The following is a 20,497-nucleotide window of genomic DNA, read 5'->3' on the forward strand; positions in this document are numbered from 1 at the left end:
TAGCTCAACGTGATCATGACGTGTCATTGGTGACAAAGGGTGTGAGTTCAAGATTTGAGTGATGACCAATGAATATCTTAAATCAGTAGTCATCAACTCTGCTCCTAGAGAGCTACTGCCATACAGGTTTTAGGTATCTTAACACACCTCATCCTAATTATTAACTCATTATCCAACCCTTGACAAGCTTTAGCTGCTTCCGCTCACATTTCTTGCTCAATTGACACTAATCTAACAAATAGTTTCTCATTTGGCAGGTAGCTCAGCAAGACCATGACTTGCCCTTGATGTCTAAGGTTGTGAGTTTGAGTCATGGGTAATGCAGAATAAACATGCTAATTCAGCTATTGTGCTGTGGGGATTAGAGAAGAGTGACTTCAAGGTTTAATAACTTTGGTCCGGGTTGGACTGCGTGTCTTATTTTTTCCCTCTTCCTCCTTCTTCTTCTTCCTCCTCCTCCTCAAAATGTCTGGCCCCGACTCGCAGCTGCGCAGCAGCTATAATTATAATAATATAATTATTATATATAATTGGACTGCGTGTCTTATTTTTTTTCCTCTTCCTCCTTCTTCTTCTTCCTTCTCCTCCTCAAAATGTGCGGCCCCAAATCGCAGCTGCGCAGCAGCTATAATTACAGCTTGGGTTTTATTTTAATAGCTCTCGGCTCTATCAGTTATGATAACGTTGTACTCACCAAACTATTGTTAAGATATCTAATCAATTCAATTCATTTGGGCTTTATTGGCATGGGAAACAGATGTTAACATCACCAAAGCATATGTAAAATAAAAACATAAACAGAAGAATTGTGATATTAAAATATATACAGATAATTAAGACAGAATAATAATAATAAATTGTAGACATGCAGTTAAAATACAAATACAAAAAGTGAAAACTAAACACTGCAACTTTTTTTATGAGTGTTTGTGTGTTTGTGAGTGTGTGTGTAGGTCATTCACTGTCCCTCAGGTTGTGGCATGTTGATATATATTGGACAGTTAGGCTCTAATCCCTCACTGCACGGGAAAACTGTGTGCGCACATACAACTACACTAAGTAAAGTTTGTGCATGCTGAAGCCAGAAGTGTTTGCAGAACTCAGCATGGTGAATGCAGTGTTATCATAACCAATAGAACCAATGGCCAGATGTCCAAGTTGTAATAAACCATAGTTTTCCTTGAAACTAAGCTTTGTTTTATTGTCGACAATTTCCATGATATCAATTACAATATATGCCAATTCAGTCACAAAGTGTAATGAACATTTCAGCTTCTAGGGGCTGCTAGCTTACATGATGTTAAAAACTCCCTAGGCTGCCCACTCTATTGCACCTTATTTTGTGAGTGTTAATGCCTGATAAGTGATTTAAGTTATGCAATAAATATATAATATTGAATAAATAGTGCATTTAAAAAACGTTTTGTCTGATTTTCCTCTCAAGAGCTTTTGTACCACATGCTATGGCTGCACCTTATCATATACACAGACTTATACTACACTAGGTCTAGCACAGGAGTTGCAAATCTGTTACAGTTTGTTTGCCAAAAATTAGGCTCATTAAATTTCAGAAACATCAAAAATAGAGATTGAGAGATTTTTCAGTTTATTTACATCTGCTTGCCATCACTATGAAGCATTGTTTTTCATCCAAAACTTATTTACAACATTGCTGATACTCACATTCCATTAAAGATATGTTTTCCAAATGAAGCCTGATGTTTGACCCAATATAGGCTGCTTGCGATCCTCACTACTCAATATAAACACTTCAGATTTTCCATGTGTAAAAAATTTAAATGTTGTAGAAATGCTATTTTCTTTGAGTACTAAATGAGGTTCAAATCATATATAATGTTTAGGCCCTAAGTTTAGGTTTGGGTTGAATAATAATAAAAAGAAAAGGTAATAAAATTCCTGCAAAAGCTGTATTGCATATATGTTCTATAGAACATGTTCAGGTTGATCTTTTATATGACAGACAACATGGGGGGTAAAGGCTTACAGCTGTAATGTCCTATTGCATGTCAAGCTATCCTGCAGGAGTGCAAAATGAAGGGAAAAAAACGACCTCTTGTCTCTTGTCGTCTCTTGTGTTTCTATCCTGGGTCACCTCTAATTTGTGATAATGACAGATGTGCCAATGTAATGTGGGATCTCTCTGTGGCTCCCAGGGGATGAGCTGGAGCTCGGGCTCTGGCTGTTACAGCTGTAAGGGGCTGTACCGTGGTAACTGTGTCCGTCTGTTATATGGCTCATTCTGGTAAAAGGGGGGGCTTTAATAGAACCATGTTTGCCCAAGACTTTATGAAAGTTCAAAGACATATATGGAGCTTGGGCTGGAAGTCCCACCCCAACCCCCATACCTGTCAACATTCTCCTGTCCTCCTCAGCAGACCTGGGCTGCAGCTCTGCGGCAGCTCCACACTGCAGGTGGCCGTCAGCAGGTTGTGGATATCCTGTAGCTGGGTGGCTGTAGAGAGCCTCCATCATACACAGCCTCCTCCTCTGCTCCAGCGCCATCTGCACAGGGAGAGGCTGGCCCGCACTGTGCAACGAGCCAGCCTGCTCACTTTTACCAAGTACAAGGCCGCTGAGCAAAGGGCAGGCCAGGGCCCAGTCACCTCGAGATCCCTCAACACCTCTTATGTTATGTTGGACATCCTGGCTTAAAGGCTTACTGTCGTTGGTGGCATGAGGATGGGGGTGTGGACAAACCTCAGACATCTCGCTGTGGACAAGCGTGTAATGTTCGTAGGGTTCTTCCTTCAACCTGCCGGTAGAATGTGGGTTTGTGCTGCTGGAACAATCATGGTAGATCTCATCAGGGTACCTACGGTCAGCTGCCAGCACGGGGCCTGATGAGGAAAACAATATTCAGAAGCTAAAATTACACCAGAACTTCTGCTGAAAGAGCGAGGAGGCAGCATCAGGAGCATGCAGTGTTCAGATTTACTTCTGTGATATCATGTCAATATCCATGTCCACCAAAATATGTATAAACTGGCGACACATATTCTATATGTCAGGGCCTTACATCCACACGAGAAAGCATTCCACCTCTGAAAATTAAGCTTTTTGTAAATACTCTCCCAAGCAGACAGATTTGAAAACCACAGTCATTTGTGTTGTGTGGACATAGGAAACAAATTTTTTTTGTTGTTCAAAGTTTTTTGTTGTTGATGGGTGTGTGGTGTTCCCAGAGGGAATCCCATCCATGAAAGTTGCAAATTCCTTGGGTGTAACAGGAACCCCAAAGCTATCCAAAATTTCAGAATACATCATAATTTTCATTCACAATTAATTATGGCTATCATAATTATCAAAGATAATCATAAATAATAACTTTAATAAATAAAGTATTTCGGGGCACCACCCTTAAACAAGGAAAATGAATAATTCATTGATTCAGTCTCATGTGGCTACCAAATGACCTAACAAATCAAGACACATCACAATAATAAAACTCACTGAACCAAATCAATACATATACATTCACAACAGTAACACAGTCCTGTGCTTAGCCAAGTACACTGTTAAGCTATGTGAAGCTATGTAATGCCCAGTTATGTGCTCAGTGATTCCGTAAAGGAAGAAGTTGCTTTGCGTGCTCTGTTGTTATTTGGTGGCTCCATTGGATTAGCCAGGCAGGGAAGAATTGTAGTTCTGGTCATTGCTGTGCAGCATTCCGATTGTGCAGATGGAGGAAGCCAGTTGCTCCGTCTGTTGTTCTTCTTACAGTTAGCTTGGCACTAACTTCCTTAGTTGCTTCTTAAAGTTAGCTAGCAGACTTTGTGTAGTAGCTGTTGGTGCTAAGCTTTGTTGCAGAAATCTTACGAAGGCCCTCGTGTCGCTGCTGTAAGAGAGAGTTTGGTTCTGCTGTGTGTCTGCTCCAAGCAGGTAAAACTGAGAGGGAGACAGCAGTAGCTGTCTGCTGCTTTAGCAGAGTTCCTGGAGAAGAGAGAGAGAACAATGGTGCTGACCCTTTTGTTAACCTGATGACAATCAAAGGTCACAGGTCAGACTGACCAATGGTGGCTGGAAGCTGGGTGGGGGGAGTTCACCTAGGTGTAAATACCTGGGGGATTGTGGGAGACTGAGTTCAGTGGCTCTCCTTTATTTACAAAACAAAGAAGCACGTAGTCTCCTAATAAAAGTTCAGTTAAAGTCCCACAAATGAATTAAATAATCTGTGAAGTGGCAGTGGTCCCAACATTATTCAACTTCCAATGAGAGCTGTGATTTGTTGCTGTTTTGTTGTTGAATTACTTGAGCATAAAGAAATAACGCTAGAGACTGCACTATGGTCTGTTAGCGGTGTTGCTATGATACTGACTGAGATATTATTTAACTAAATTTTTTTAGAAATTAACCAAAAATCTATTCTTGAAAATCTGGTGGCACTTCTGATTAAAACCCCTTAAATTGTCATTTACTGAATCAACATTACAAGGAGGCCAGCAATCTTGACTATAATCTACTAAAATCATATTAAAATCTCCTCCAATCACTACCTGAACTATGAAACTGACCTGCTTTGTCATAAGGTGAGGTGCAATACCTCCCCAGAGAGCACACCTTTAATGTGGCAACACCTGCAGAACGTTGAGATCCATGGGCAGGCCACTGCTCATTTCCACATCTGAGAGGAACTGTAGGTTTATTGGGTCTTTCCCAATAAACCTACAGTTCCTCTCAGTTCCTCTCAGATCCAAAACTTTTTGAAAATATGGTATAGTTTGAGCAACAGGCCAGCATATTATTATTTAAGCATGTCAGGTAGGTCCCATCAAATCTTTATCCAAAATGTGCTCTCAAATATTCTAACCACAAAATAGAAAAACAAAAAGAAACATAATGTAAATGGACTGTACTTGTATAGCGCCTTTCTAGTCTTCTGACAAAGCTTCACACTACATATCACATTCACACACTGATGGAAGATGCTAACTGCTGGATCATCAGATCAAAGAAACTAACCAAGCATTCACACACACACCGAAGGCACAGCCCTCAGGAGCAATTTGGGGTTCAGTGTCTTGCCCAAAGACACACACGACATGGGGGCTGAGGAAGCCGGGATCGAACCGCAGACTTTCCGATTGGTGGACGATCCATTCTGGCACTAAGCCACAGCCACCCACATGTGCCATTGTAAGCAGAAGCCTCCAAAAAAATTTGCCATAAAGTACTAATGGTTAATGTTGCTCATCTTGACATGCTGCCCCGCAATATTATTATGTGAGTGTTATTTGAGTAATAGAGTAGGCTCATTCGAGATGAATTGCCTCTCGCCTGGAAAGTGGACAAGATCAGGCAGCAGCAGCAAGGGGCAATGACAAAAAACTGCAGTCAAGTTGGCCAGTTTCCAGCAGCCTTCAAAGAATATACAGGAAGTCACAGAAATATTTATGTCCTGTTAGATCCATGTAGGTACCTGTAGCAAATAACCAATAAATTTATCAGAACTGAACTTTTTTCACAGTGTGAATAATTTTTCTTTAGCAGTTACTGTTACGAGATATGTTACCACAGAATGGCTACTTAGCACATAAGTTCCACTGTATTAATCATCTTAATGAGGTGGTTTGTGATATTTAATGTTACAAACGTAACAAATAGAAAAACAAACTTTGTACCAATGAATTGATGATACTTTTAAGGTTCATGGTTTTGAGGTCATACAAAGTGATTTTTTCCAAAACAATAAATGTACTTTTCACAGTGGTCTAAGTTTGTCTATCATAACTTTTTTTATTTGTTTTTCCACTGTAATAATTGAGGAGAGAATCGGAGAAAGATTGGTCAGATTTTTGCCCTTGAAAGTAATATTTATTGAATAAGTATAGCCTACATAGAAAATGTATGTAAAAAGGCACTGTCATTTAAAATGCATACAACCCTAACTACTAACCCTAACTACTGAATCAACAGTCCAAACCTTCTCACAGCTACATACATAGGCTACACACAGGGAGGAAAAGCAACATTTTTGACTACAAGACATACGTTTCCTTCAGTGATAGACATAATTAGACTCAGGTACAAACAACTGTGTTATTCTATTAATCTGTTTTCTGTCGCTTCACAGCGATTTATTGATATTTATATTTGTTTGTAATTATATCCTATTTGGAAATGTGTGTGTATCTGGCATTGTGTTCTGTTCTTTGCTCTTTTAATGTCTGCCTTGTAAAGCACTTTGTAATTGCTCGTTTTGATAAGTGCTATATAAATAACCTTTATTATTATTATTATCAACCACACAAGATATGTTTGTTAACAAGATTAAACCTTGCACTATTTTGTTGTAAGCCCACCACATTAGACTGGCAAATAGTTAATCATGTTAGTTTTATTTATTCAGGAAATCTCATTGAGATCAAGATCTCAAGACCTGACAAACAAGATCACAGAATAATTCAATCACATAAAGTAGTCAACACACACACAGATGCACAATCACAAATATTATTAAAATGTATTACTAAGTAAAGCCTTACAGTCCCTTAAATGAATGAGTTTGTATTGCAGTCTTTCCATTAGTAAGGTGCACAGTACTGGAAACCAGTCTTCCCCAATTCACAGTTGGTGTGAACTTTTAAAGCTAACTTCTCCTGTGATCTGGTGTCACGGTTGTTCACTTTGAACTCAACTAAGGATGGTAAATATTTCATGAACTTAGACAGCAAGGTATTAGAACTGAAAAAACAGGTATGCTACTATGTCTGGTGATGGCATACAAGATGGTATCTTCAGCATAACATGATTGGCAGTGCTGAATTAAAACATATAACTTAATAATGTATGTATAGAATAAATAGCAGGGGGGCTAATATTGATCCTTTATCAACCATTTAGAGATTTAAAGCCATGAGAACAGTCTAAACTCCACCAGAAAGATATGAACTGAACCAGCTGTAAGCAGAATCGTCAAAACCCATGGAAAGCAGCTCATGTAACAAAATGTTGTGATCAACTGTATCAAAAGCCTTGGAGAGATCTACAAAGAATGCTTTTCATCAAGTGAATTAACAACGGGATCCACAACAACAATTTCAGGTCTACAATGTGACTGCTGTGGCTGAAGGAATGATTTTCCTTAGGAAAGGCATGTATTGTGAAGTGACCAGCGACTCTGATTTTAGACAGACAGAACAGGTAATTGTTTAGGTCACAAGTGTCAACACTTTCATGTAATTGAATTACCTGAGCTGCTTTCCTTATTGAGAGCATTTTGCCAGAGGTAAAAGTTGAGGTAAAAATGTAATAAATGCAGGAAACAAATCTACAGAAAGTGAAATCGGCTCTTAATGAGGTTTAATCATGGTAACTTAAATGTTGTTAGATAAAGAGTGCACCTGTGTATTTGTTGGGTGCTGCGGTGCTGCTGATGTTCCATCCAACAGGCCCTCTGCTGTGCAGGGAGCCGATGATCTGCTGAGCCAGCTGAGGGGTGGGACCTGAGCTAGGCAGCTGGCTCTGAGCATCCAGATGCCGGTGGTTGTAGGGGTAGCGGAAGGTCAGATTGTAAGTGGGAATGCAGGACACCTGGCCTGCTTCAGGGCTCAAGCTGGAGCTCTTCTCCCTGCAGGGGGTCACTGGGTACGGGGATCTCTCCTTCCACAGCCCCCTCTGTGGGGAGCAGCTGGAGTGGTCCAGCTGGAATAGGCTACTGGTCTATCCATAAAGAAACACACAACAGCATAGAGAAGGTTATGGCTGCAAACACACTTGTATTTCTGTGCTTGCAGCAGTAGTTTTGTAACAAACATCATGGAGAAATGTTATATTAACTGGCTTTTTGACTGGATCCTCATTTAGTGGAACATATAATATATTATAATATATAATATATAGGAACAGTCTGAGATTTTGGGAATAATGCTTAATAACACTTTATATGAAGACCACATCTAACGTGCATTATGGGGGCATTCATTGTGCATTATAATGCATTCATAATGCTTAATGACTACACTCATAAACACACAATGCTTTCTGATGCACTATATCATAAAACAAAACATAAAACATCATAGATGTGACTTATAATGAATTATAAGTTCAAGGGTCTTATCAATGCTCTTGACTAGTTATAAAATAGAGGTTGGCCAATGGGGCTTATAATACATTATGACTACCTATACACACCTCAACAATCAACTGTAGTAAGGACTGATAAGTATGCTATAATAGTCCATGCAGTATCATAAGTTATCATTGTATTTGTTAAATAAAGTGAAGTACATATTGATGTATCTATAATAATGCATGATTCATCATAATGTTTCAGTGTTGGTGGTAAGTAAAGTGTAATGCATTTTCATGCATTTAAAAGAATCTTATTAATTAATTATTAATACATTATACTTCACTATGAATGCCCCCATAACGCACTATAGATGTGGTCTTAAGTCTATCTTAATACAACACTCACATGCCCATGTATATTTCTGTAATTATTCCTCCTGTCCATACTAGCTGTGAAGAGATCCATTCGTGATGCAATTTCAATGTAAGTGATGGTGGACAAAATCCACAGTCCTTGTTCTGTGTGAAAATAATTCCAAAGTTCAGCTGAAGCTAATATGATGCTTCAACAGTCAGACATTAGACAAATCAAGTGAATATCTTTCAAAGTTATAGTCTTTTCATTACCAGATTCCCTATTTGTTTTTCCCTGCACAGTGTTTCCTTCTGTGCTGAGGTGGAAAGACAATTAGAAAAAGAGGGAATTTGGTACTAAAAAGAACATAACTTTGGTAGATACCCACTTGATTTGTGTAACTCAGACTGCTTTGATATTAGCTCCAGCTAAACTTTTAAATCCATTTTTACATGAAATGAGGACTGTGGATTTTTTCCCCGATTACTTATATTAAAATAGAAGGGAACAGATCTATTGAGGGCCAGTATAGACAGGAGGAATTAAAAAACGGTATTAAAAAACTATATTAGTGTACATACGGTCATGTGAGTATTGTTGTAAAGTGGTCATATTATGCTCATTTTCAGGTTCATAATTTTATTTTGGGGTTGTACCAGAATAGATTTACATGATTTAATTTTCAAACAAACACCATATTTTTGCTCATCTGCACATTGCTGCAGCACCTCTTTTCACCCTGTGTCTTGAAGTAACAACTTTATTGACTACCTGGAGGGTATCTAACGTTATTTCAATTTCATATTTAGGTGTACTTGTGGAAACTGCTCAATTTGTTCATTATGAAACGTGTTACATAGTGAAGTAGATACATTATGGAAGTAAAGGCTGGACTACAATCGAGCTGTTTTCAGGCAGTTCAGGAGCAGTGTTTTCTGTGGGAGAGGGTAACTCCCTTTCAGGTGGACTTTGGGCTTTTTCACTTTGCAAACCTATTACATGCAAAAAAAAAAGATACATAACACAATAAAGGAAAGGGAAAAAGCCAAAAAGCATAACATGACCACTTTAAGTCAGACTTGAAAAAATGCGAACCTATCCTTTAATATCATGATATAATTATGGCTATATCTCCCAGCGCTACTGAGTGCAGAGACTTTCGTAATTGGTGGACAATCTTTCATATAGTATGAAGCAGCTGCAGATGACAGATACTAATTAGAATCACCTATTAATTTACAGAGCAGTACAGACTGATTTTCCCACAATAATCTCATTAAACATTTTGAAGCAAATCTAAATGTGTCTTCTGGTTGAAGGGAGTTTAATTAGAATTGTTAAAAATTACATTTATATGTGTTTTCCCTCAGTTGCTGCACATTTTCTCGAAGTTTGCAGCTTGTTGACAGAGTCACCAAATGATGTAGCACAGTCAGACAAATGACACTGCGCTGGAAGCAGACCTGATTCTCAGATGTCTTTTCTCAGGGTGACTTATTTCTTACTAACATGACAACAACTTGCTTTGTGCCGCCTCAGTTTTGCAGCATGTGCTGGACATTAAAATCTGTACCTGTCGGTAAAGTGCATTTCAAGGTCAGGAAGTATCAACTTTAAAGCACCACGAAAATAGAGCCCCCAGTTTTGCTGTAATCTTTTTCAAATTATATTCCTGTAGTTACATCCTCAAGATCTAATTACATGCTTGAGATTGTATATTATTTTCTTCAAGAAAATACACAAAACACAAAACATTTTCCATCTGCCACACATGCAGCTTTTGTTTAGTAAGCCAAGTCGAAGTCCCACCTCAGGATAGGGAGCTGCTCTGAGTTTGGTCTTCATCTTGACTGCTTTGGTTCTGAGTTGTTTGCGGTGGTCCTGAGAGGAAGTAAGACTGAGACCAGTCTTAGTGGCTCGACTCTGGTCTTCAGATAACTGTAGCTCCTTGCACTCAATGTCACTGTGTGCAAACAGACAGGCTCACACTATGTATCTTTCTACTGGTTTAACTGGAAGTTTTACATGAAGAATCACAGGGGGAGAGCTACGACTCACGTGAGGACGTAGTTCACACTGACAATACAGTGAGGTCTGGAGGAGCGGCTGTTGTGGATGATGGTGGCGTAGCTCTGCACCCACACCCAGCCTCCATGCTTTGATAACATGCGGTAGTACTTAGTGGTGACCTGCCCCTTCACCAGTACTACAAGCAACACAAAGATCAGGATCAAAGAGAGAAAAATGGTCAAATCTGACATCAGCCCCTCAGACTTGCACAGGAAGGGCCTTTTGTGTAACCAGCATTGTGCATCTGTCCTTCAAAGAAGCAGAAACTTCTAAACTGACTAACTTTAAACCTGCTTTAACTGGGCAGCAGAAACAAGCTGTGAACACAACACTGACATATCACCTTACAAGTTGATATGGCAAAATTGTAACAGTTGTTACTTACACATCCAGTAGTTACGGAGCAACATTAAAATTCATTTGGAGTCATGTATCTGGCTAATGTAAGTCCAATATTCACTCTTTTTGGTCTTGGCTCCTGAGGGAAATATCTGGCTGCTAAATACTCCACTATTTTCACCAGCTAGTCTCTAACTGTGTCTGTCTGCTGTTTGTTGCTGAGCAGGCAGTGTACAGTGGGTGTTTACAGCTTTTTCACTGAAAACAGCTGCCTGTTGTAGCCAAAAACAACACTATGAGAACAGTGAGAGTGAACCAAAACTGAATAATGAGCTGAATCAGGTGATAATTCTCTTTTGGTTCATCACTACAATTTTCACATTGTTTTCACATAATCATTTAATTTTATTATTATGAAAATATTAACAATAATATAGCTGCTTTAACAGATCACAATGCAATGCAACCACAAGATTCAATGTGTTTTAATTATAAAACATTGCAGTCATAGATCATGTGCCATGATGACAGCACCATCTCAGTTGTTTTTGCATCTTTTTTTCCTCCATTAATCATTTCTGCCTATACATTTCCTGTCATTCCCTCTCCACCCAGACATTGTCCTCAGTTCTTCCCGAAAGTTCACCAAAGTTAATGTTAAAGTAAAGTGATAAAAGCACTCTTTGTAAACCAAATTTACTTAGTCTTCCACATGCAAAGTCACTGAACCAGGTGCGTCCCTGTCCTGGTTGGTCTCGTTGATTTATAACATACTTGTCACTCTACTTACCCCACTTGCACCCCGCCCCTTCCATCTGACTAATGATTCCGAGGACTCACATAAATGGTGAGCATAGCGTAGATGGAAAACATCACAGGCGTGGACGTGGTGGTAGAGAGTCTTCTCTATCAAGTCCTGAGGTTCATAGCCTGTCAGCTCTGCCACCCTGGCTCCAGCACACAGGAGAGAGAGCACAAGCTAACAGTAAGGGGTTAATTTGGACATCAGTGTGCTCAAGTTCATCATGACGTTTAGTTAATTTCTATATATATATATATATATATATATATATATATATATATATATATATATATATATATATATATATATATACAGTGGTGTGAAAAAGTGTTTGCCCCCTTCCTGATTTCCTTTTTTTTTTTTTTTTGCATGTTTGTCACACTTAAATGTTTCAGATCATCAAACAAATTTAAATATTAGTCAAAGATAACACAAGTAAACACAAAATGCAGTTTTTAAATGAAAGTTGTTATTATTAAGGGAAAACAAAATCCAAACCTACATGGCCCTGTGTGAAAAAGTGATTGCCCCACCTGTTAAAACATAACTTAACTGTGGTTTATCACACCTGAGTTCAATTTCTCTAGCCACACCCAGAACTGATTACTGCCACAACTGTTCTCAATCAAGAAATCACTTAAATAGGACCTGCCTGACAAAGTGAAGTAGACCAAAAGGTCTTTAAAAGCTAGACAACATGCCGAGATCCAAAGAAATTCAGGAACAAATGAGAAAGAAAGTAATTGAGATCTATCAGTCTGGAAAAGGTTATAAAGCCATTTCTAAAGCTTTGGGACTCCAGCAAAACACAGTGAGAGCCATTATCCACAAATGGCGAAAACATGGAACAGTGGTGAACCTTCCCAGGAGTGGCCAGCCAACCAAAATTACCCCATGAGCACAGCGATGACTCATCCAAGTGGTCACAAAAGACCCCACAACAACATCCAAAGAACTGCAGGCCTCACTTGCCTCAGTTAAGGTCAGTGTTCATGACTCCACCATAAGAAAGAAAATGGCCTGGAGTTCCAAGACGAAAACCACCGCTGAGCAAAAAGAACATTAAGGCTCGCCTCATTTTTGCCAGAAAACATCTTGATGATCCCCAAGACTTTTGGGAAAATACTCTGTGGACTGACAAGACAAAAGTTTAACTTTTTGGAAGGTGTTTCCCCCATTACATCTGGCGTAAAAGTAACACTGCATTTCAGAAAAAGAACATCATACCAACAGTAAAATATGGTGGTGGTAGTGCGATGGTCTGGGGCTGTTTTGCTGCTTCAGGACCTGGAAGACTTGCTGTGATAAATGGAACCATGAATTCTGCTGTCTACCAAAAACTCCTGAAGGAGAATGTCCGGCCATCTGTTCGTGACCTCAAGCTGAAGCGAACTTGGGTTCTGCAGCAGGACAATGATCCAAAACACACCAGCAAGTCCACCTCTAAATGACTGAAGAAGTACAAAATGAAGACTTTGAAGTGGCCTAGTCAAAGTCCTGACCTGAATCCTATTGAGATGCTGTGGCATGAACTTAAAAAGGCAGTTCATGGTTGAAAACCCTCCAATGTGGCTGAATTACAACAATTCTGCAAAGATGAGTGGGCCAAAATTCCTCCACAGCGCTGTAAAAGACTTATTGCAAGTTATCGCAAATGCTTGATTGCAGTTGTTGCTGCTAAGGGTGGCCCAACCAGTTATTAGGTTTAGGGGGCAATCACTTTTTCACACAGGGCCATGTAGGTTTGGATTTTGTTTTCCCTTAATAATAACAACCTTCATTTAAAAAAATTTGTTTGATGATCTGAAACATTTAAGTGTGACAAACATGCAAAAAAATAAGAAATCAGGAAGGGGGCAAACACTTTTTCACACCACTGTATATATATATATATATATGTTGTAGCAAGGGTCTATTTGTAATTACAAATGATTTTGTCTGTTGATTATTTTATGGTTTTTATGATTTTATATTCCAGGGATCATCAAGATATCATGGCTTTCATCTATCCATCCACAAACTCAATCAAGTGTCTCTCCTACCTTGTGTCCAAGAAAATGAGTTTAAAGTCCAGGCTGGCCCGGAACATAAACATGTTGCTGTGGAGTTTGATCTCGGTGATACCACTGGGGGGCAGGGAGTGACCGACTGCCACTAGACCCACAGTCTGATAACAGGATTCATACAGCGCCATGTCCATCATGTACTGACGCACTTTCAGGTAGCCGCTGCAGTGGATGACCTGGGAAACAATAGCATGACACCAGTGTTATTTCACACGTTCAAAGTTGAGAGTTTGTATCAAACACAAGATCCTGGTATTTTCCAAACCAAACAGCACCAAAACAGCAGACTGGGATTTGAACTGTGGTTGCTCAGTGGTCCCTACACTATGCAACTACTACCACTACTGCTATATTACCAGTTGTCCTTGGATTGTGGACTGCCATATTATCCAACCATGATGACAATCTCATTTAACAAACTGAGGTATTTGAACCTTGGTTGCAGCTTCTTCCATAGTGTAGCTCTGTTGTCCTTGTTAGCAGCATCACAGCAGACTTAACCTGGCCTTCCAACCAAAAATAGTTGTGTCTTTGCTAAGGTCCAAGATGTTGTGGTTAAGGTTTTTTCCCTTTGTAACATGATGGAGGAGAAAGACACCTACACATCTTGTGTCATGCTTGTGTGCATCTTTTAGTAGGCATATGAGATAGTGGTCCATGAGGCTTGGAGCACGGCATTGTACAGTGTAGTTGTCGTGGTAACACTGCAGGCTGACACAACTGTGCTGCTACTATTTAGTGGTTGAACATTAAGAGCCCTTGATGGGGGTTCCCCTGTTGTCTGATCACCTTTCCTGCCCAGTCAGGAGCTGAGCCTAGGTATATAATCTGTCACAGTTTGCTTCTCAGTCCCTCTCTTCAGCCACATTCCCACTTCCTCAAACACATTCATTCTCGTCCTGTCCACCAGATGCCTTTTGACTTTTTCTCCTGTCCCAGTTATGTCACATCCACATTCAGCCATTCCCTCATGCCCTTTCTCCAACACTTGACTGCCCCACCCATGTACACACCTGTTCCCACTTCTCATCAGCCGTGCCTGGCCTTCCGCACCCACCTGCTCACCTGTTTCCACTCTCCCTCACTCTCAGTTTGTTCCAGTTGAAATGTTGGATTTTACTTTGTGCTTTTGGTTTTGTTTCCATTACCTTTATGTTACCTGGACCTACCTGCTTGCCTACCAGCGCCTGTCTGTAAGTGTTTCTTGATCTATAAATCACTGAACTGCAACAGTTTGCCTCTTCTGTCTGCGTTTGGGTCCAAACCCCATTGCCCTGCATAACTCTCCGTGACAGTAATCACCAGCTGGGAGTGTAACTGATTGCAACCTTTGGTATAGGCAAGTAACAAAACCTGTTAGAGGTCCCCACACGTGAAAAAAAAATAGTAGTTACCTAGATGTTAAACCAGTTCTATGAGTGCATGTGTAGCCCTCTAACTGCATGCCCAGCTGACCCCTTGTGTGTGTTCCTTTTGAGTTCAGGATTATTTCTTTAGAGGACATGCTACCACCCGATTGGTGGTGCATTGATCTGTCTCAGATTGCAGAAGCAGAGCCACAGTAGGCTAAAACAATAATGAAGCTTGTTACATACAGGCATTTTCTGAATTCGGCAGTTTTATAGGGCAGTTTTTGTAACTTATTGATTGCGTTTTTTGTAAAGTGCTAGTAAACTATAGCTTAATTATGACAGAAAGACATTTGTGCATCAGGTGACAGTTGTCACTTTAGCCATTTTGTGTTGGGACCAGAGGAGGCTGATCAGTACAGAGCTTTAATCGCTTTCAACAAATTCTAAATTTAAATAAAGTTGAAATAATGAGCCAGATATTCTCACATCCTTCGTGCATCCACTTGTGTACTGGTTTGTCATAAATATGTTAAATAAACAAGCAAACATTACTCCATCTTCCTTGAGGAGCACTCTCTCTGTCTAGTTTTATTCTGTGGCTGCTCTCACCTTTTGCAAAGTACAAACACACATGTACTTGTAATAATTATGAGGGTCTATACTGAAGTGATTCAACAAAGATCTTACAGATCATCTAGTTTCATTGAGGGGCAAATGAACACATCTAAATTTCCAAAATTTGTAGCCAGCTAGCCAGCCAGTTAGTCACTATACGGCCAAATAGCTGGCAGCCAGAAACCACAGGAAACCATATATGCAGGACACCTCCAGCTGCTGCTACTTAAGGACATATCCTGAGGTGAATAAAGTTAGCCTTGATCAACACCATGATTGTTGAAAATGACCAATAAGCAATGACTTGTTTAAGTATCACTTAATGAAATTAAACCACTTACAGAACCCTAAGTTGCCATAAATTAAGTCATTATGTCTGTGTTGGAGTAAATGACAATGCAGTGGCTGCACCTACCTTATATCCCCCACATGTAAGTCCTGCATTTCGTTTAGCAAGAACACACTTCATCCTCAAGAAGAAGGAGCGCTCTATTTCATACTCTGTTACACAAACACACATTACAGAGGCATTACTAATATGTTATAGTATATTATGCTTTTTACAATACATAATCCCAGTGCTGTGGTCACAAGTAACACCTCTTATTCCTAAGATTACTCAAATTTATTTGTTTTACAGTATAATCAATGTATAAACATTTGATTATACTGGTCTGTATACAGACCAGTATAATCAAATGTGTGCCATACCTAGCAACGATAACCTGCATGAGTAGAATAAGAGGGACCAACAGAGACACCTGGATTACTCTGGTCATCCTGTTGCCACCACAATGCTAACCCAAATTAGAAACTAGAAACACACCGCTGTTCAGCACCTCCAGCACAGTATGTTGTCTGGAATACAGCATTAATCCTTTCCAAAAAGAGACATTGTTTGGAAAAATCTCACAATTTACAAGATTAAAAAAAGGAACGGAATAAATCAAAGCAGCATACACCGAAATCCCATGATGTAGCTCAACATCTTTTTTTTAGACTGTCCCTGCCTGGTAAACAACCTTGTCTTTCAGACTCTATACCCCAAATTTGTAACGCGGGTTCTCTATTAAAAATGAGTTGTCTCCAATCCCAAGATGAGCCTACATTGTTCCATAGGAGTGAACAGTGTCAGCCGACCAACAGAACCTGCATGTGCTGCAACTCACAGACCAAAAAGCTTTATTCAGACTTCTCCATTGAAGCTGTTGAGTAACATGATTTTATTAGCAATAGCTATGGTGGCAAAACTGTGAAAATAACACAGAGGTTGTAACAAAAAAAAACAAACAAAAAAAAAAAACTCTGTCAATTCTGTTGCAAATAAAGGCTGGGTAAAAACATTGAGGTTGGGTGGAGTTATCTTGTCTATAACGGCTTACAATGTAATTTCTGCAATATGAACATTTCCACAGCATCATCTCCATTAGTACAACAACAAAGTCATGTCATACTCACCACTCTGCTCTGTGCTTCTCTTTTTAACAAAAAAATGTTTTTGCCAAAAATTACCTCAAGCTAAACTTACTAGCTTTTTTCAGATCTTTTTACCATATCTCACAGTCTTCAGAGAGCAGCCGTGTAATGAGTGTGACATGGCTCTGTTGTTGTACTGATGGAATTAGAACTGTGGAAATGTACATCACTCTGAATTTATCAAGACAACAGGTACGCATATAATAGTTTAGTTTGCATTAACCAGGGAACATGGGAAATTAGTAAACAAATGCCTTTCAAAGGTCTTTCAAATAATGGTCTCTATCATTGATAAATAAAGGCCCCATACGCTATTTACGAGAATTTACAGTATGTGTATGAGAGCCTGGAGATTGAGGGTGTTTAAGTACCTGGAGAGAAATGATGGTGTGGGGGCTGGCAAAGACCCAGCACTGCTGTCATCTCATCATGGTCTGATGGGTGGATGTACTCAAATATATTGTTTCCTGTTAGCTCCACCTGCAACACACACATTTCCAGCATGTGCTCATAAATGTGCTGAGTTATGTAGTGATCAGCTACATCACATCTAACTAACAAAAATGCAAGACAAAACATAAAGATGTATTGAATCATGCAGAAATGAAAGACCATTCCTTTTCTGCTACATCCCAAATGTGCAATTTGGAATTTGTGTGCCGCCCTTTACTAACTACCAATGGTTTATCTGAAATGTTATGTTTGACTCATATATAACATGAACAACAGTCTGTTTTTGTAGATGAACCACTCAGTTGTTCACCAAAATAGTTTACTTGTGTTTTCACCTCCAAATAATTGGTTTAGATAGAATAAATTGACTTATGGATGTACGACAGTCTTACCTGGGACAGGCCGAGGTGGACTGATGCTGTTTCAGAGATGTACATGATTTTGCCATCAGAGGCAACAACAAACACGAAGCCATCCAGAGTCTGAGAGAGTGGTAACAGTGTTAGTGTTAGTGATTTTCATTTTTACAATGTTACCTGGGAGTATATGTCTTTTTTTTTTTAAATGGGTAGAAATTGGATATAAATGAATAACACAAGCATCCTGAAAATAAGATCTCAAAAATATAATTAGCAGTGAGAACACTCTGAAATTCAAGTATTTATTGAATTTGTAATTAATCTGTCTAACTATAAAGGATGGAATTTATTTATGTCTGTTCTTCGCATATCTGGAGATCCGTTTGTCCGATCAACTTCAAACTTGGCGGGTGTCTTGCTGAGGACCTGAGGGAGTGCAGTGTCGAAATCTGGTACAATTTGGCCAAATGGTGGCGCTTTTGTTTGACAATGATTGTGTATGTGGTTAGTCAGAATGGTTTAGAGGGGTGTGAAATCCCCTCCAACCAAAAAGTTTGAGTAAAAGCATTAAAAATCAATGGATGTGGTCATCACTAATTTGATAGATTTTTTAAATACATTTTTTCCTGGATTCTGTACAGTCTATCGTCTGACAAATAGACAAATCTATCCATATAGGCCACACCCATTTGCATCTCTTTTTTCACTGCTCCTCCAACAAACTTTGAGCAATCATCCCCAAAGCTCAGCTTTGACAGAGCAGCCAATGACAGGTTGACTCTAGCTCTCCAACTCCCACCCCTACCTAGAGCCAAGTCAGCTGTTTTCAAACTTTGCCAGGATTTGGAATTTAATCCACTGAGAAAACAAGGTAAAATCTTATTTTGTTTGTCAGCTAGCTAGCTAGCTAAAACATATTTATTACAAAGAACGATTATAACAAAGGGGATAGCATTTTTTTATTAATGGGACATTTCTTCACTGACTTTCAGAGTTTTGCATTGTTTTTACTTGTATATCGTACCTTCGTATGTTGTTATAGTTTGAGGGTTTTTCACTTCCTATTTTATTTTGTAGTATTCTCCTTCCCTTGTGTGTCTTGTGGTTTTACTTCCTGTCTTTGTTATTCTCCAGAGGGGTTTTGCCTTCACTGCCGGTCTCCAGAGGGGTTTCACTTTTGCCGCCGGCCTCCAGAAGGGTTTCATCTTCGCCGTCGGCCTCCAGAAGGTCTCAGTGTTTGCCGCCGGTCTCCAGAAGGTCTCAGTATTCGTCACAGACCTCAGGAGATCAGCTCCGCACATGTCCAGGCCGTCCTCCCGAGGCCCTCAGCTCCGCACATGTCCAGGCCGTCGGCCCGAGGCCCTCAGCTCCGTACATGTCCAGCCCCCGGGCTGCCCGCCCGAGGTCCTCCGCTCCGCACATGTCCTGCCCCCTGGCCGTCCGCCCAAAGTCTCCCACCTGGCCCTTGTTCCTGTTTTATTTTGTAGTATTCTCCTTCCCTTGTGTGTCTTGTGGTTTTACTTCCTGTCTTTGTTTGCTTTCCCGCCAGTTTTGATTGTTGGCCCTTCCTTGACTGTTTGGACCTGTGTCTCGTTGTTTCACCATCCCTAGGGTATTTAGTACAGGTCTGTCTTTGTTCAGTGTTGGATCATTGTTGTTACACATGGTGTTGTTCCTGTCTGGTGTGATTCCTGCCTTGAGTTTTGTTCCCGTCCTGTGAGTATTCCTGACCTTTGTGTGTGTCGCCGTTTGGTGCACTTTTTGTTGTACCTGGTTCCTGTGCCTAGTTCCCCGGCATTCTTACCGTGAGTTCTGCTTTGGATTATTTGTTTCCTGTGGACCTTGGTTGGATTCTGGATTTTGTACTTTGCCTGCTCCCTATTCGGACTGTTTAGCCACATCGGATTCACTTCCCTGATTCCACCACTGCCAGCCGGTAATCCATTTTCCTGTTGCCTGTTCATTACCTGTCTGCCTGTACCTGCCTGTAAACCACATCAGTGCCACATCAGGTGCTAGGTCACACAGGCTCCAGCAACCAATGGTCAGTCTGACCTGTGACCCGTGATGTCACCAGGTCAACAAAACCCCAGCTTGGCCATTGTTCTCTCTCTTTTCCTCCTGGCTTGGTCTACAGCACTGCTGCTCAGCAGCAGCTGCCACCACCACCACTGTGTAATCTGCTTGGAGCAGACACACAGCAGTATCAAACTCTCTCTTACAGCAGTGATGCAAAGGCCTGCAACAAAGCTTAGCGCAAACGACAACTACACAAAGTCTGCCAGCTAACTTTAAGAAGCAAGTAAGGAAGTTAGCACCAAGCTAACTGTAAGGAGATCAACAGACCGAGCGACCGGTTCATCCATCTGCACAATCGGACTGCACAGCAAGGACTTTTCTTCAATAGGAACCAAAATTCTTCCCTGTCTGGTTCATGGCCAGCTAACAAGGAGGACCACAAAGCAACTTCTTCCTTTATGGACTGGTAACATAACCGCTGGACATGTAACTGGGCATAACATAGCTTAGCAGAGTACATGACTATGCACAGTACTGTGTTTTGTGACTGTATCTGT

General features: G+C 40.1%; 1 protein-coding gene across 4 annotated transcripts in view; it reads right to left on the reverse strand.

Moving 5' to 3' along the window:
- Positions 1-897: 897 nt before the first annotated feature.
- The window catches only part of sim2 (SIM bHLH transcription factor 2), a 34,366-nt gene continuing 14,766 nt past the window's right edge, over positions 898-20,497 (reverse strand). For 2 of the 4 annotated variants that reach the window (XM_044222441.1, XM_044222440.1), the window contains 9 exons: positions 17,955-18,044; positions 17,481-17,589; positions 16,049-16,134; positions 13,643-13,842; positions 11,639-11,745; positions 10,448-10,595; positions 10,199-10,352; positions 7,362-7,680; positions 898-2,858 (listed from right to left, as the gene is read on the reverse strand). In XM_044222441.1, the coding sequence (XP_044078376.1) occupies positions 2,116-2,858; positions 7,362-7,680; positions 10,199-10,352; positions 10,448-10,595; positions 11,639-11,745; positions 13,643-13,842; positions 16,049-16,134; positions 17,481-17,589; positions 17,955-18,044 (1,956 nt within the window). In that variant the 3' untranslated portion in view covers positions 898-2,115. The other 2 variants (XM_044222443.1, XM_044222442.1) reach the window with 2 other exon arrangements.

The sequence above is a fragment of the Siniperca chuatsi genome, linkage group LG14 (genome assembly GCF_020085105.1).
Source record: "Siniperca chuatsi isolate FFG_IHB_CAS linkage group LG14, ASM2008510v1, whole genome shotgun sequence".
NCBI classification, from domain to species: Eukaryota; Metazoa; Chordata; class Actinopteri; order Centrarchiformes; family Sinipercidae; genus Siniperca; species Siniperca chuatsi.